This window comes from Otolemur garnettii, unplaced genomic scaffold (genome assembly GCF_000181295.1).
Source record: "Otolemur garnettii isolate 467f Iridium unplaced genomic scaffold, OtoGar3 scaffold00067, whole genome shotgun sequence".
NCBI classification, from domain to species: domain Eukaryota; kingdom Metazoa; phylum Chordata; class Mammalia; order Primates; family Galagidae; genus Otolemur; species Otolemur garnettii.
The window spans coordinates 3,753,733-3,769,811 of NW_003852462.1; the positions used below are offsets into that span (position 1 = coordinate 3,753,733).

A 16,079-nucleotide genomic window follows, 5' to 3' on the forward strand; every position below is an offset into this window, starting at 1 on the left:
TTTTGAGACAGACTCTCACTATGTCACCCTCAGTAGAGTGCTGTGGTGTCACAGCTCACAGCAACCTCAAACTCTTGGGCTTAAGCAATTCTCTTCCCTCAGCCAAGTAGCTGGGACTACAGGCACCTGCCACAACGCCCGGCCATTTTTTTGGTTGCAGTTGTTGTTGTTTAGCTGTCCCTGGCTGAGCTCAAACCCACCAGCCTCGGTGTATGTGGCTGGTGCCCTATTCACTGAACTACAGGCACCATATCTGCTTTTTTTTTTGGCCAGGGCTGGGTTTGAGCCCGCCACCTCCAATATATCGGACTAGTGCTCTACTCCTTTGAGCCACAGGCACTGCCCAACTTGCTTTTTTTTTTTTTAAGAGACAAGGTCTCACTATGTTGGCCAGGTTGGAAGGTAGTGGCTTCACAGGTACAGTCACAGTGCCTGTAATTCGTGCTCAGCCTCCAAAGTAGCTGGAACTCCAAGTGCACACCACCATGCCTGGCTGAACCATACCCTAAAGATGAGGCTAGGCATGGTGGCTCATGCCCATAATCCTATTACTTCATAAGGCTGAGGCACGAGCATCACTGGAGGCCAGCAGTTCAAGACCAGCCTGGTCAATAACGAGATCTTGTCTCTATAAAATTAGTCAGACATGGTAGAATATGCCCATAGTCTCAGCTACTCAGGAGGCTGAGGCAGGAAGACCATTTGAGCTCAGAGGTTGGAGCTTACAGTGAGCCATAGTGATGCCACTGCAGTGTAGCCCAGACAACAGGGCAAGACTGTCTCAAAAACAAAATGGTTATGATGGTTAAGTTTTATGTTATAAATATTTTACTTCAATTTTTTAAATAACAAAAAGAGCTAAGTCTGAGAAGTGCCTGGCATGCAGGAAGGTCCTGATGGGAACCCAAGTGAAGTTCACAGCAACCTCAAAGTCCTGCTTTAAGAGATCCTCCCTCCTCAGCCTCCCAGAGTGGTGGGATACAGGTGTGAGCCACCACGCCCAGCGAGTGGTGTCTTTATAAGATGATGAGAGGCGAAGGGGAGAACACCACAGGAAAACAGACAGGAACTGCAGTGACACAGCCATAAGCCAAGGACTCCTAGAGCCACCAGAGCTGAGAGAAGGAAGGAAGGACCCTCCGTGAAAGCCTTCAGGGGGAACACAGCCTGCCCACACACTGAGTTCAGACTTCTGGCCTCCAGAAGTGAGAGAGCACACTTCTGTGCTTGCTGCGGCCCAGTTGTGACGGTTGATTAGAGCAGCCCCAGGGAATTGTCAGAGGCAGCAACTTCAGAGCTATAGCAGACCCTTCACCCCCCTGTCTGCCAGCTGCCACCAAAGCCAGGCTGAGGGGCCCCCATGCCAGCCCGGGCGCCTCTCCAGGGTCCTCCCTGGGGAGAAAGGGCGCCTACCTTCATACGGAACACCTTCTTCCCACTCCGAATGGCGTTGTCCTCAAAGGAGAACTCGTTCTCGCGGATCACCGAGCGGCTCTCCTTGTCCCCCGTGTAGGTGACCACGTAGAAGTCGGGCGCCCACATCTCAAACTCACGTTCCCAGTTGATGATGGTGGACAGGGGCGCACTGACCAGGTAGGGCCCCTTGGAATGGCCCTGGAGAGAGCAACAGAAGCAGTGAGACTGCTCAACTGCCCTTGGCTGGCGCCGCTGTCCCCCCCAGCCGCCCACCCCACCTGCCCACCTCCTTGTACAGGGAGTAGAGGAAGACGATGGTCTGCACTGTCTTGCCCAGACCCATCTCGTCGGCCAAGATGGTGTCGGTGCCCTGGGCCCAGGAGAAGCGCAGCCAGTTGAGGCCTTCCAGCTGGTACGGGTGCAGCGTGCCCCCGGTAGAGTCGATGTACCACGGCTGCTTGTCAAACTTGACTGTAGGCTGCAGGAGAGACAGAGGTTCAAGCACACCCCAAAGCCCAGCCCGCTGGAGGCCACCCAACAGGCCTCTGCATGTGTGGTCCCATTCCTGTCTTCCTAACTCTTTTTCAGGTCTCGCTAGAATGCCTCTTCCTCCAGGAAGCCCTCCCTGACTCCTAGCCTGGCTTAAGTGCTCCTACGATATCCTCCCCCCACAGTGGCTGGCCCTATACATCTTCTATCAGGGAAAGTTCCTGATGCCCAAATTCCCTGACTTTCAGCCTAGCGCTCAGTACCACACTGGTACTGTTCACTGCTTCCTCCTAGCCCTGTGCCCAGGATGCGGTGGGCACTTATTCAATATGTGTTGGATCAACAACAGAACGGATTCACGTCTGGGGCATGCTCCATGCCTCTGTGCCTGCCATGGCTGGTCCTCAACATTTGCCTCTGATCCTACAGCTCAAGGCTACCTCCCCCAGGTAGTCCTCCCAGGGGACAAGACCGTTTGCATCTGACAGGCATCTGACAGGTGTCTGACAGTCCCCAGATTTTGTTTTCTTTGTGTACTCATCATGGGCCCAAAGGCGAGCCCAGGGCCAGGTGCTGGCACACACTCAGAATGCTTTGCTAAATGAATTGTCCTGGGGTTCCTCCCAGGTAAGAATGGCATGTCATCAGCTGTGTGTGAGCAGCGCTTTCTGCTGCCCCAGCCCGCACAGGCCTGACTCAGTGTGCATAATCCAGGAGGGCCCAGGAAGCACCAAGCTGGGCACGGATGGGCCCTGGGAACCCCACCTAAGTGCCCTGCACTCCCACTCACGTCCACGATGGGTGTGTCCGGCGGCTTCTCCTGCTTGTCGTCCCGCAGCTTCTTGCCCTTCTTGATCAGCCTCTTGGGCAGCCTAGCGTCCTCCCCCAACATCAGCTCCCTGGGAAAGGGCGTTAGATGCGATGAGCAAAGCTGGGGCCAGGAGGAGGGCCCCAGCACTGGCGCCAGCAGCCCAAACCCTGCGGCCCACCTGTGGCCCCAGTAGGCCTGCTTCAGGTTGTCGTAGTAGGGGATGTCGATGTCGTCGATCTCCCACGTGCACTGGTCGTAGGGCAGGTCTTTCCACTTGATCAGGTAGTGCACGTCCCCCTTCTTATCGAAGCTGCAACAACAGATGAGGGGAACAGCAGGTCACTCAGGGCAGTGGCCACACATGGGTCTTACCAAAACCATCTGCAAAACCACTCATGCCACGGTCCCCTGGGATCCTGGCCCCACCAGGGCAGCAGCTCCAGAGAGGTGCAGAAGCTTGCCCAGGGCCACACTGCTAGTTAGAGTGAGACGAGAGTACCTTGTAACTGGCAAAGCCAGAGAAGGACACTAAGAGGCTGTGCCAACAGAGTGGCAAAAAGCCAGTATCCAGGCTCGGCGCCTATAGCTCAACCGGCTAAGGCGCCAGCCACGTACACCTAAGGTGGCGGGTTCGAATCCCCAGCCCGGACCCGCCAAAGACGCTGCAAGCAAAAAATAGCCGGGCGTTGTGGCGGGCGCCTGTGGTCCCAGCTACCTGGGAGGTGGAGGCAGGAGACTCGCTTGAGCCCAGGAGTTGGAGGTTGCTGTGAGCTGTAATGCCACAGCACTCTACCCAGGGGGACAGCTTGAGGCTCTGTCTCAAAAAAAAAAAGAGCCAGTATCCAGCCTCTGCTACAGGGATGAACCCTACCCCATCATGGGGTCTAGAAGCAGGAATCAACAGTGGTTGGGAGCTCTGGACCGTGTTCTGGATGGCAGCCCGAAGGGAAGGGCCCCAGTGCCCTGCCCCATGCTGGTTTCACAGAGTGAAGGAGCCGCCGCGCCCCAGGCCCGTGGGCACCCGCCCACAGTGTTGCCCAGGGCACCCCCGCCCACACGCACCTGTGGTTCAGGATACGGTGGATCATCATCCACTCGGGCTTGATGCCGTAGCGGTAGAAGCGCTCCTCCATCTTGGCATAGAGGGGGTCTTTGTTCTTCCTCTTCTCACTCTTGCCGTCCTCGTCACCGGAGCCGTAGTCGAAGGGCGGCGGCTCGTCCATGTCATTCTTCCTTTGGTAGTTGCGGTACATCACCGTGTGGTATAGCTCCAGCTGCTCCAGGGCAGGGGACGTGTGTCCAGTCACGGAGGGAGGGGGCCACGGCCCCTTTCCCAACACAGCACTTCACCCCTAGCCCAGGTCCCAGGCACGAGAGGCCTGACCCCCAGCCTCGCCCTCCTCAACTCCCAATGCCCGTCACTCGGCCCCTTCCCACCAACACTAGAGAGTTCCAGGGGCTCACACAGGGCACTGAGCTCTGGCACAGGTGCCTCACCTGCAGCTCCTTCACCCAGGAGCAGTGCCAGTAGGAGAGCCCAGCCCACTTGACAAAGAACTCTCTTTCCGGGATGCCCTCCAGGGGCTTGGGCGGCGGTATGCCAGGCTCCACCTCGGGTCCTGGCAGCCCCACCATGAAAGGGGCCGGGGGCTCTGTCCACTTCCAGTGTAGAATCCGTTGGACTTTGCCCTTCAGTGGGGGGCACTGTGGACAGAGGAGGGCCCCCAGGTTTAGGCCTTAGCCACTAGGCCCTGCCCAGACATTCCCAGGACAGCAGGCTGTCACATGAGCTCCCTCCAACTGGCTGCACTGTCCCCAGGTCGGAGGAGCATGGCAGTAACCCCATGACAATCCAGATGGAGCATGCACATTCTGTGCACACAGGAGGTGGCCAGGGAGGAGGACAGGAGAGTGGGCAGCCGAGCCCAAGATTTTGTTTTCTTTGTGTATTTTGGGGGGTTTTTTTGAGACAGAGTTTCATTTTGTTGCCCTTGGTAGAGTGCTATGGCCTCACAGCTCACAGCAACCTCAAAACTCTTTGGCTCAAGCGATTCTCTTGTCTCAGCCTCACAAGTAGCTAGGATTACAACCACCTACCACAACACCCAGATATTTTTTGGAGACCCAGGGTCTGGTACTTGCTCAGGTAATCCACCCACCTCGGCCTCCCAGAGTGCTAGGATTACAAGCATGAGCCACTGCGCCCGGCCAGAGCCCAAGAACCCCTATCTGTGGGGTTTCCTGCTACTCTACCTCTTACTAGAGCACCCTGAGGAAAGGGCACATCTGTCATGACCTTGAGCACCCATGGAGTGTGACCCCCCTGCCTGAAGCTCAGAGACAGAGTAGCCCTGCCCACCAGCCCTCACCCAGACATGGCTGTACCCAGGCACCGGAGACACACTTCAGGGGCCCTCATGTGTTCCAGGGTCCCAGAGAGCCGCTGACTGGCAAAGGTCACGAACACCACCCTCTGCGTGCCCAGCACACTACCCCAAGATGTGTCAGGGCAATACTGGCCCTCAAGAGCCAGTTCTGAGCCTGGCTGGACCAGGGTAGGGGAGGACAGACTCAGGGAGGTAGCTCTGTCAGGGAAGGCAGGTCCCAGCTCTGCACCACCTACCCTTGGAACCTTGTGCAAGCCTCCTGAGCCCGTCTTCTCATCTATAAAACCTCTCTTCCCCTCCTAGGACCATTGGGGAGGTCAAATCACATAGGAAGGACCAAAAAGCCCCAGAGCTGACCTTCCTTTGCCCTTAGTGACAGCAAAGGCTGGGAGGCAGAGGAGGAGGAGGTGAAGGGAGGGCAGGAAAAGAGCCTTCTCCACTGGCTCTGAGGGGAGTATGGAAGGGCACCCTTCCTTCCGAGACCTCAAGGCCTCACCCCACCTGCCTCTATCTGTACCTTGCAGGGAAGGCCCTGGACGGACCTTAGCCCCTACTCCCCTCCCAGTCCAGGACCACCCACCAATTCCAAGAAAGCACAGAAGGCTGCACCCAAGAAAAGGGCCCTCCCCATACGCCTACACAGACGCGGACATGCACACATGCACGTGCACACACAACACAGCCCAGATACACATGGGATGACAGAGGGCTAACCATAGCACAGCCCAGGACCCAGGGGCATGGGGGACCCAGCATTGGGGGTGAGTCAGGAAGACAACTCAGATGCCTGCTGTGATTGGGGGTGAAGGGTGGGAGCATGGGGGGCACTCCCCTCTCCTTGCAGAAAATGAGGCTTCGGCCTCATGAGCCTCCTACCCTCTCCACCCCCAGCCTCAGGACAGGAAGTAGGTCCAGGGTGGCGCTAGCCACCTGGGTCTCAGTGGACAGTTCTGCCACCGTGTGGCCTGAGGCAAGTCACTTTACTTCCCTGAGCCTCAATTTTTTCTTATCTAAAAATGGAAATAAACATGGTACGAGAATACTTGGTGAAGTTAGGGGAACACTGTGCGTGAAGCACTTGGTGCAGGCAAGTGCAGGGCTGTGGTGTCAGCATGACCACACCTGTCTTTCCATGGTGCTTCCAAAAGAAACTGCTCCTTAAGATTGGGGTGGGGATTTGGAAGCAGAGGGGGCCTGAGAGAAGGGGAGGGGTGGGGCTGGGTGCCCCAAGAGGGGTGAACGGAACTTTGTGGGAATAGACGGGGCGGACCTGAACTGCCAGCGGCGCGGTCTTGCCAAGGAGCCCACCCCACCCCCATCCCTGCCAGGGGCAGGTTTGTCCCTGGAAAACCGAATGGGGTTTTGTCAATTGGGAGGCCTGTCCCAGGCAGGCAAGGTGGGGCCTGAGCCGTTGTAGATGGACCCTTGTCAAGGGGTCCCCTTGGAGGGAGGGGCTTGTCTCCCTGGTGGGCGGGGCGTTCGGCGCGGGGTGGCGCGAGCGGAGCACTCACAGTACAGCGCGGGCAGAGCCATTCACCGTTTGGGATCTCGGCCAGCGGCGGGTTGAGGCAGTGCAGATGGTAAGAGGACGGGCAGGCATCACAGCACAGCAGCTCACCACCGTCCTTGCACACGCGGCAGAACTCCATGTGGTCATCCTCCTCCTCCTCGCAGCCGCCCTCCTCCTCCTCCTCGTCATCCTCCTTAGGCTCCCACTGGATCCCCTCCTTCTCCTGGAACAGGGAGCCCAGGTGGAGGCATCGTGAGCCAGTCCCCCCACACTAGGCCCTGACTCCCTCCTGTCCCCACAGCACCTCCCCCCATTCTGCTCCCAGGTGACATTCTGCTCTGGGGCCAGGAAGCCAGGTGTGGACCACCCCCCAGCTGACCTCTACCAAGGCTTACACAGTGCGGGCAGCTCCACTTGCCCTCGGGAGCCTTCTCCAATTCTGGGTCGAGGCAGACTAGATGGTAGGCCCGTGGGCAGGTGTCACACAGGATGATCTCACCGCCCTGCTGGCACACCTCACAGTAGTCCTGGTGGTCCGTCTCATAGCCATCACCATCATCAACTGGGGTGGGAGAGAGGCAGTCATGCGGGGGCTTGTGCCTGCTCCCAGTGCACAGCAGTCTCCACCACCTCGGCCAGGCACGTGGTATGTGCTTGATAGGTGATGGATGGGTGGGTGAAGCAGTGGGCTGAACAAATGGGGGGATGGCCAAGGCAGTAAAAGGGTCAAGAGATGCACAGAAGATGGATAAAAGGAAAAGAGGAAGGAGGGCAGGGAGGGAGAGTGGGTGGGTGAATACACAGACAAATGGACGGATGGACAAAGGAGAGAAGGAAGGGATGGAGGAACCAGGATGGGGGTGAGGGCACAGGTGGGCATTGAGAGGACGGGGAGAGGGGTGGGTGACTGAATGAGAATTGGACGAGATGAAGCGGCACTTCCCGCTCCCCAACTGCCAGCACAAACGCCCTGGGTGGCTCAGACCACAGGTGCCTTGTTCTTTTTCTTTCCTCACTGGGACAGGACCCGCGTGTGCTAACAGTAGAGACCAGAGCAGTGGAGGAAGCACTGGGAGCACGAGGATGCCCTTCCCCCGCATGTCCTCCCGGCACCCCCGGCAACCCCGGCAACCCCGGCGGAAGCCCTACTCCTCTTCTTCTTGCGACGCCTCTTGCTCTTCTTGCCCAGGGCCGTGGAGCACTCAGAGCGCATGGAGGAGCTGTGGATGCTGGCGCTGTCGAAGTCCGACTCCTCCCGCTCGTCCTCCTCACTCTGCAGGGGGTAGGGGAGAGGCCTGTGAGTGCAGGGCGTGGGGCAGACCCAGTTCCATCCCAATGGGCTCTACCCAGGGGGCTTCACTGGTCTGGGCAGGCAGGGATGGAGGAGGGCACAGAAAAGGCTCCGGAGACTCAGTGCTCCCTGTAGCTCGCATTGTCCCCCCACCCAGCTAGAAATTTTTTTTTTTTTTTTGGAGACAGAGTCTCATTATGTCGCCCTCAGTAGAGTGCTGTGGCGTCACAACTCACAGCAACCTTCAACTCCTGGGCTTAAGCGATTCCCTTACCTCAGCTTCCCAAGTATTTGGGACTACAGGCACCAGCTAGAAATCTTAAGCCACAGCCCAGCACAGCAGTCCAGTCCAGCCTGATGTCTCAGCTCACCCCAAGCCGTGCCCTCCAGCCCTCAGACATTTCCCATGTTTTCTGCCTCCATCCTGCCAAACTTCTACACATCCTTCACGGAACAGCCCTAAGGACACCTACCCCAAGAAGTTCCCCAGATCTCTCCTTTACAGGACCCGCCGCACAGCCTGTGTGCCAGGTGTGCCTAACATAGCATGGGCTCTCTGCCAGTGAACATGCCTGCCACATTATGAGTGCTGCAGGAGCAGGGACCACCACAACTGAGCAGAGGGCCTGGCACCTGCTGGGTGCTCAACAAATATCTGCCGAGCTGAGCTGGACCCCAACTTCTGCTCCATGCTCCCCTCTACTGCAGGCTGTGTAATGGGCTGCCAAGAGGCAGAAATACTAGGCCCATCTCTGCTCCCCTGCAGGGCTGGGTGAGGGAAACAGCTTCCCTGTGGGGATGAGGAGGGTGAATGCCCCCTACAGCCCTCCAAGGCTAAGACATAGGCTGAGGGTCTGAGCCTGGGCCCAGAGATGACCCTGGGGGTGAGGTGGGGTGCCAATCAGGGCTCTAGCCAGCTCCCATGGACCCACCAGGACTCCAAGCAGCCAGCTGATTCTCTGCCCACTGCTGGGGGAACAGCAGCTGTGGACACGAGAGCCAGGACTGAGCTCCCAGCTTGGGAGAATGGGCAGGAGAGAGCTCCCTGCCTAAGTCCAAGCTAGAGAGACCCTTGGAAGGATCCCATCTAAACCCCTCAGCAAGCAAATGGGGAAGCTGAGTCCCAGCAGGCCCACAGGTAGAATGCAGAGCATAGTGGAGGGATACGGGACCCAGCTAGGTCAGGAGAATGACCTAAAGACTGCCTTCCAGGGTCACCCCAGCCGTGCACACGCAGGCCCCACACTCATTCACCAAGAAGCCTTTCTTCCTGAAGACCCGCCTTCCAGGGTCACCCCAGCCCATGCACACGCACGAAGGCATGCACGCACGTGCGCACGTGCCACGTACACGCAGGCCCCACCTGTGCACACACACGCACGCACCCGTGCACACGCAGCCCCGCCCGTGCACACGCGCGCCCATGTACACACAGGCCCCACCCGTGCACACGCAGCCCCGCCCATGCACACACAGCCCCGCCCGCGCACACGCGCGCCCATGTACACACAGGCCCCACCCGTGCACACGCAGCCCCACCCGTGTACACACAGCCCCGCCCATGCACACGCAGCCCCGCCCGTGCACACACAGGCCCCACCCGTGCACACACACGCATGCATGCACGCGCCCGTGCACACGCAGGCCCCACACTCACACACCGAGGAGCCTTTCTTCCTCTTGCTGCTGATCCCTCCAAAGCGGAACTTGAGCCCAGCCACCTTTTTCCCCTTGCCCTTTTTCTTCCCATCTTTGGAGCCTTTGATCTTCTTCCTCACTCCAGGGCCTGGAAAACAACGGTAACCATAGCCACTCAACAACAAGTGCCACTCACTGGCCACTTCTCACCATCATGTCACCAAGGGCCGTTTCTGCCATCAGCCCTTTCAGATGGGGTGGCTGAAGCTCAGGGAGGTGAAGACCTTGCTTAAAAATCATATAGCAAGGAAAAGGAAAAGCAGAGTCTGTCTGCTCTGGCCACTGCACTGCCCCTCTTCCACAAATACCAGCAATGCTAGTCCCCTGGGGTAGAGCCCCTACACTGTCCATACCCCCCAAAACAAGCTGACTCCAATGGAGCAAGCAGCCCCACGGTCAGCAGGGCCACAAGGGCACCTCTGCCCACCTGTGGTCCATGCCTGGACCCAGAGAGAAGTCCTGGGGCCAAAAGCCCTTTTCCCAACTGCCAGCCTCTGCCGGCACCACCAGAAGCCACCCCCAACTCTGCTGGTCACCCAGGAAAGGCCAGCCGTTTGTATAGGGCTGCCACAGGGCAATTAGCCACTTGGGGAGTAATGACTCCCCTGCCCCAGCCTCTTCAGCTCCCAGGCTGAGCAAGGAGTGGGGCCTGGAGGCAGGAACGCACACACTGCAGAGGTGGACCCGCCCAGGCCCTCCTCCAGCCACACCACATACAGGGACACAGAGCTGGAAACCCAGCTATACCCTCGGTGGCGCCACAGAAAATCTATTTCAATTTTCCAGGCTCTGAATAGGCAGCTCAGGGAATCAATAGCTTGGAGGTTGAAGCCCAAGAGGAAATGAGAGGGCAAGGCAGGCTGGGCAGGTAGGGACAGGCCAGGAGCCCCTGAGACCCTGCTGATCTGGATGGAACAGGACACAGAGCTGGCTCTGATCCTCTCCAGGACCCCTTCAGAGACCCGGCAAAGGGGGCCAGACACAGCACCCCAGCATCATACCAGAAACCAAAGTTCCTTGGGGTTGAAACAAGGGGTCCCCAGTGTCCCTGCACTCCCCATCAAAACCCAGATCAGGGCACCCAGGAAGGCTGAACTGCTGAGTGGCAATCCTGGGACATCAATGTCCCCACCTCCTAGAAGCCAGAAACCTCCAGCCAGTAAGTTATAAAGGCCTCTGCTTCCCCTCTGTTCCCACCCAGACACCCCACTACTGAGTTGGGTTTAGGATCTAGACCTACTTCCAGTCCACATCCAAAGCAGAGACCTGGGAAGCCAGTCCTGACCACACCCATCCCCCTGCTCAAATCTCTGGCATTTTCCTGGATCCTAAATCGGGAAGGGCAGAGACCTGACAGTCCCTGCAGCCCTGAGGGCCTGGAGAAGCACCTTGCACACAGTGGTGCTCAGATGAAAGACTATACTCGGGCCTTGTCCTCCAGAAAGGCCTGCAACTCACAGGCCTCTTGGGTAGAGAGCTCCACGCTGCAGGCCTCCCCCACCCTCCTGCAGCCCAAATCCAGGGGCCTCCTGGGCTGGCCCAGCAAAACCCCCTGCAGCTTTGCCCACATCATCTTCTCTGCTTTTCCACTACTCCCAAAAGACAGGCAAGGGAAAAGCTACAGAGCCACATCACTGCCCAGAAAGTGCCCTTCAGCCCACAGTCACGCTGGCACGAGGTCCTCAGCAAGGGGCACCCCAGCTACCCCTCCTGCCCACGCCTGCCCTACCCTCCCCAGGGCCTATGGCCTATGGCGTCTCCCACAGGGTCTGTGGGAGCCCCTGCCGGGCAGGACTCAGGGCACACCCACCCTCAGCCTCACCCTTGCCCTCTTTGGTCTTGGCCTTGCGGACAGGCATAGGCTGGGGTGCCTGCTGGGGGCTGACAGCCAGAGGAGGGGCGATGGTGACTGTCTCTACAGCCGCAGCAACTGCTGCAGCAGCCGCGGCCGCTGAGCTGCCCTTGAAGGGGTTGTTGGCACTGAACTCCCGCCACTTGGCACCCAGGACTGTCATCATTTTGGACATGGGGATCTTCGGGTTCTTCTTAGCGATGAGTGGCCTGTTGGGAGAGAGACAAGGGGGTGAGGGGGGGTGCAGAGGAGACACTGCTTCTGACCTGTGGCACTGGCTCCAGGTTCCTGGTTAGAGAAACCCGGTGGAGGAGGGGGACAAAGCTGCAACGACAGTCCACCCCCCAAATGCTCCCACTCCCCGGCCCACACAATTCTGAATCAGATCTCCAGACCTGGTAACACCTGAGAAGCCAGAAGGGGGTTCAGAAGGCCTCAGGGTGAGAGGGGCCGTGGCAGCTAAAACCCCCAGGAGTGGCTGGAGTCCCCCTGGGGTAGGCCCAGCAAGGGAAGGCCTGACTATAAAAATAAAAGGAGTCCCTCCACACCTCCTGCCAGCTCTGCCCAGGTCAGTGGGTCAGCCTGATGGTACCCTCACCTGGCACAGGAGCCCGGGCCTCTCTCCCTCTGCCCTTCTGGCCCTGCTCCTGACTTGGTGCCACCCAAGGGAAGCACAGCTCAGCCCCGGCCCACCTGAGGAATTGGCTGAAGGCCTTGTAGTTGGTCAGCGTGTGGTAGTCCTCCTCCGAAAACAGGTAGTCCACATCATCCAGGCCCCACTCAGCCATGAGCTGCCCTGAGGACTTGGGCTCCTGCTGAGACATAAGTCAGAGATAAAATCAGGGGAGGGCCTTCTGACCTGCACCCCAGCCCCAGGGGTTGGGGAGGTCACACCTACAGTTCCCACCTGCCACTCAGAACACCTCAAAGCACAGCTGCCCCTCATCAGATGCCTACTCACAGGGTGCCAGGCCAAATGTTTAACATTAGGGTTGGGGGGAAGGTTGTGTGTACGTCTAGAACTCCCAGCAAGGGAAAGCAGCCACTTATGGAAAGGAAGCCAGACCACCAATCCAGGCTGCTGTCTTGAGAGGCCTGCCCAACCAGCCTCAGGACCCCAGGGCAGGAATAGCCAGGCTCACTCTCCATGTTCACAGAATTTGGGCAGTAGAACAGCACAGCATGGCTTTTAGGAGGGAAGGTGTCCCTGGGGAGGGTGAAGAACTACGGGGCAGTCTAAGGCATGCCAGAGAGACACAGGCTTCTCCAAGGTGCCCCCAGGTACAGCCCCATGAAGGACAGGCCACTGCTGAGTTCTAGGGACAGGAAGGTGCGCCCTGCTGGGGCAGGGACATAGGACAGTGGCCTGACTATGGGCAGAACCCTTAGAGCACCCCTCAGCATCACTTCACTTTCCAGATGGGACGGGGGGGACACTCCAAGGGCACAAGGTGAGCTCTGGAGCTGCCCAGGGATCAGATGACCAAGTGACCATGCAGCTCAGGCTGGCTGGAATCAGACAGGGTGACACTGGCTATGGGCTTGGGCCAGTTCTAATCATGGCTTGGCCACATACCAGTGGTAAGAGGTAGACCAGTTATTTAACCGCTGTCTGCCTTGGTTTCCCCATCTATAAAATGGGGGTAACAGCTGCACCTGCCCCACAGGACAGTGAGTTATCACAGGTGCTTCAACAGGGCAAATCTCCATGTGTAGTTGCTGACACCCAATGCACCCTGCCTGCCTCCTTTCCCCATACCCAGGCAACCCTGAGCTGTTCCCCCACTGCCACTGACCCAACATAGCAATCGGCACATACCACTCCTGGACCGAAGTCCCTGGTCAGGGATGTCATGTGACTTAAGCCAGCCCAATCGAGAGGATTCTGGGTTTCCTGCCTGGACACCTGGGCACGAGAGACCTGCTCTCCAATATACTGGATGTGCCAAGAGGCCCCAAGCTGCTGGGCACCCACTCCCCACAAGGGCGCCTGCCTGAGCCACAGAGGCAGAACAGGATGCAGAGCACCAGCCTGGACGATCCGTGATGTCCCACAACCCAGAAGCCTCCTGCCTCTCAATTCCCAGGGCCCTGGTCCCACAAATCCCATTACTGCCTAAGCCTTGACCTGGGCTTTCTGCTCCTACATTGGAAGACCCCTGGTGGGTCCACAGGGCCTCGCTCCACCCAGAGAGCCTCCCAGAGTGAGAACCGGCCTGCTCGGCACAGCAGGAAGGTGACAGTTCTGAGATGTTCCCATGTGAGGCTCTCCCTGCCTAACCTGCCCCCATGGACACGCAAAGCCATTCATTCCTGGAGGCACACGGGCCCCTCCACCCCTACCCAGGAGAGCAGAGCAGCAGGTGCACGAGATGATTCTGTTCCAGGACAACCCTGAGCTGCTCCCTTAAGTTACTCTTTCAGAACCGTCAGCCCCTTGGCTATCGTCAGTCACCGATGACTCACGGCACATCCACTGACTCACGAATCACCCCGGGTAATCAGGACACCACCACTCAGAACACCCCCTCCCCCAGCAGCTGCCAACATCAGTCATTCACATTCATGACTGTGCTTCACCCAACAGCAACTGTACTAACATTTACAGAGCATTGTGTTTAAATCCAGGGCTAGGCCAGCACAATGGCTCATGCCTGTAATCCTAGCACTGTGGGAGGCTGAGGCAGGTGGATTGCTTGAGCTCAGGAGTTCGAGATCAGGCTGAGCAAGAGCAAGGTCTCATCTCTACTAAAACTAAAAAAACTAGGGCTGCGCCTGTGGCTCAGTGGGTAGGGCACCGGCTCCATATACCAAGGGTAGTGGGTTCAAACCCAGCCCCAGCCAAACTGCAACAACAAAAAAAACAGCCAGGCGTTGTGCCAGGTGCCTATAGTCCCAGCTACTCGGGAGAAGCCCAAGAGCCGGAGACTGCTGTGAGCTGTGACTTCACAGCACTCTACTGTGGGTGACAAAGTGAGACTCTGTCTCTAAAAAAGTAAAATAAAATAAAAAAACTAGCTGGGCGTAGTGGTGAGCACCTGTAGTCTCAGCTACATGGGAGGCTAAGGCAAAGGGATCTCCTGAGCCCAAGAGTTGGAGGTTACTGTGAGCTATGATGCCATGGCACTCTACCAAGGCAACAGAGTAAGACTCGGTCCCCACAAAAATAGAAAAATAGGCTCGGCACCCATAGCTCAGTGAGTAGGGTGCCAGCCACATACACTGAGGCTGGTGGGTTTGAGCCCGGGCCAACTAAACAACATTGACAACTGCAACCAAAAAATAGCCAGGTGTTGTGGCGGGTGCCTGTAGTCCCAACTACTTGGGAGGCTGAGACAAGAGAATCGCTTAAGCCCAAGAATCTGAGGTTGCTGTGAGCTGTGACAGCACAGCACTTTACTGAGGGTAACATAGTGAGACTCTGTTCAAAAAAAAAAAATGGAAAAAGAAAAAAAAATAAATCTGAGGCTAACCCAAACTGAGCCTCAGTGCCTTCCACACATGTAAGAACACGTGTTCCTGGATGACAGTGTCACTGCCCACTGCCCCAGAGCTGAGGCCCAGAAGCCCGTCCACTGGCCTCAGTCCCAGCCCATCTGAGACTTGAGGGGCCTCAAGATGGCCCTAAGCCTACACTCAGTTCACGTCATCTCCCCTTTCCCCAGGGGAGTACAGCATCACCGCCACAGCTCCTCTGCTCCGTGTCCAGTGGGGAACTCTCAGAATGCTACGCTGCAGGATTTCAGAACACCTGCTGAGTAACAAACTTCCTTTTCTACCATAAGCAAAGCTGTCCAATAGCTTTTGGGGGCTTTTTGTGTTTTATTTTCCCAAATTGCTCTAAGTAGAGGTCCCTGACACTAAACCCAAGCTCATATTATCTATCACTCCCCAGAAATAGCTGCGCAATTGTGCAAGCAGGTAGCTGCCAAGAGCAGCCACCATGTCAGCGAGACGCTGCAAGTTTTCCCGCAGATTCCCGCACTCTGTCCTCTGATATAAAGCCCTTGCACAAGCACACACACAGCACACGCACAAGTATACACATGAGCACACACAAGCAAGTGCACAGATACACACAAGTACATGCATGAGCACACACATGATCACATGCACTAACACACATGGACACAGGCAAGCCCATGCACTTCCAAGCACATGTATGAGCACAGATACACAAGCACACACAAGCATGTGTGAGTACATGTGCATGCACACAGAGATACATGGGCATGTGCACAGGTGCACACAAGCACACACACAGAGACACGTGAGCACACAGAAGCACATGCATGAACAGACAGTTGAGCACATGCGTGAGCACACAGGAATGTGTGCTTACACAGGCTCCTGGGTAGAAGGGCAGAGAGCTGATGGGCAGGAGGCTGAGCCCCCCAGGAGGGGCGCCATTCTGTCCCAGCAGCAGACCCTCCTCCCACCTTGCTGCAGACCCTCCTCCCCACCTCGCAGACCCTCCTCCCCGCCTTGCCGCAGACCCTCCTTCCCGGCTTGCCGCAGACCCTCCTCCCCCCTTGCCGCAGACCCTCCTCGCCCCTTGCCGCAGACCCTCCTCCCCACCTTGCTGCAGACCCTCCTCCCACCTTGCTGCAGACCCTCCTCCCGCC

At 57.7% G+C, this 16,079-nt stretch overlaps 1 protein-coding gene across 1 annotated transcript in view; it reads right to left on the reverse strand.

The window, feature by feature from the left end:
* The window catches only part of CHD5 (chromodomain helicase DNA binding protein 5), a 61,378-nt gene that overhangs the window by 25,175 nt on the left and 20,124 nt on the right, over positions 1–16,079 (reverse strand). The window contains exons 3-14 of the mRNA XM_012807240.1: positions 12,148–12,266; positions 11,425–11,663; positions 9,566–9,690; positions 7,763–7,886; positions 7,009–7,175; positions 6,615–6,836; positions 4,214–4,420; positions 3,779–3,990; positions 2,895–3,026; positions 2,696–2,804; positions 1,703–1,894; positions 1,414–1,614 (exon numbers count right to left, since the gene is read on the reverse strand). Coding sequence (XP_012662694.1) covers positions 1,414–1,614; positions 1,703–1,894; positions 2,696–2,804; positions 2,895–3,026; positions 3,779–3,990; positions 4,214–4,420; positions 6,615–6,836; positions 7,009–7,175; positions 7,763–7,886; positions 9,566–9,690; positions 11,425–11,663; positions 12,148–12,266 — 2,049 coding nt within the window. The remainder of the gene's footprint in view (positions 1–1,413; positions 1,615–1,702; positions 1,895–2,695; positions 2,805–2,894; positions 3,027–3,778; positions 3,991–4,213; positions 4,421–6,614; positions 6,837–7,008; positions 7,176–7,762; positions 7,887–9,565; positions 9,691–11,424; positions 11,664–12,147; positions 12,267–16,079) is intronic.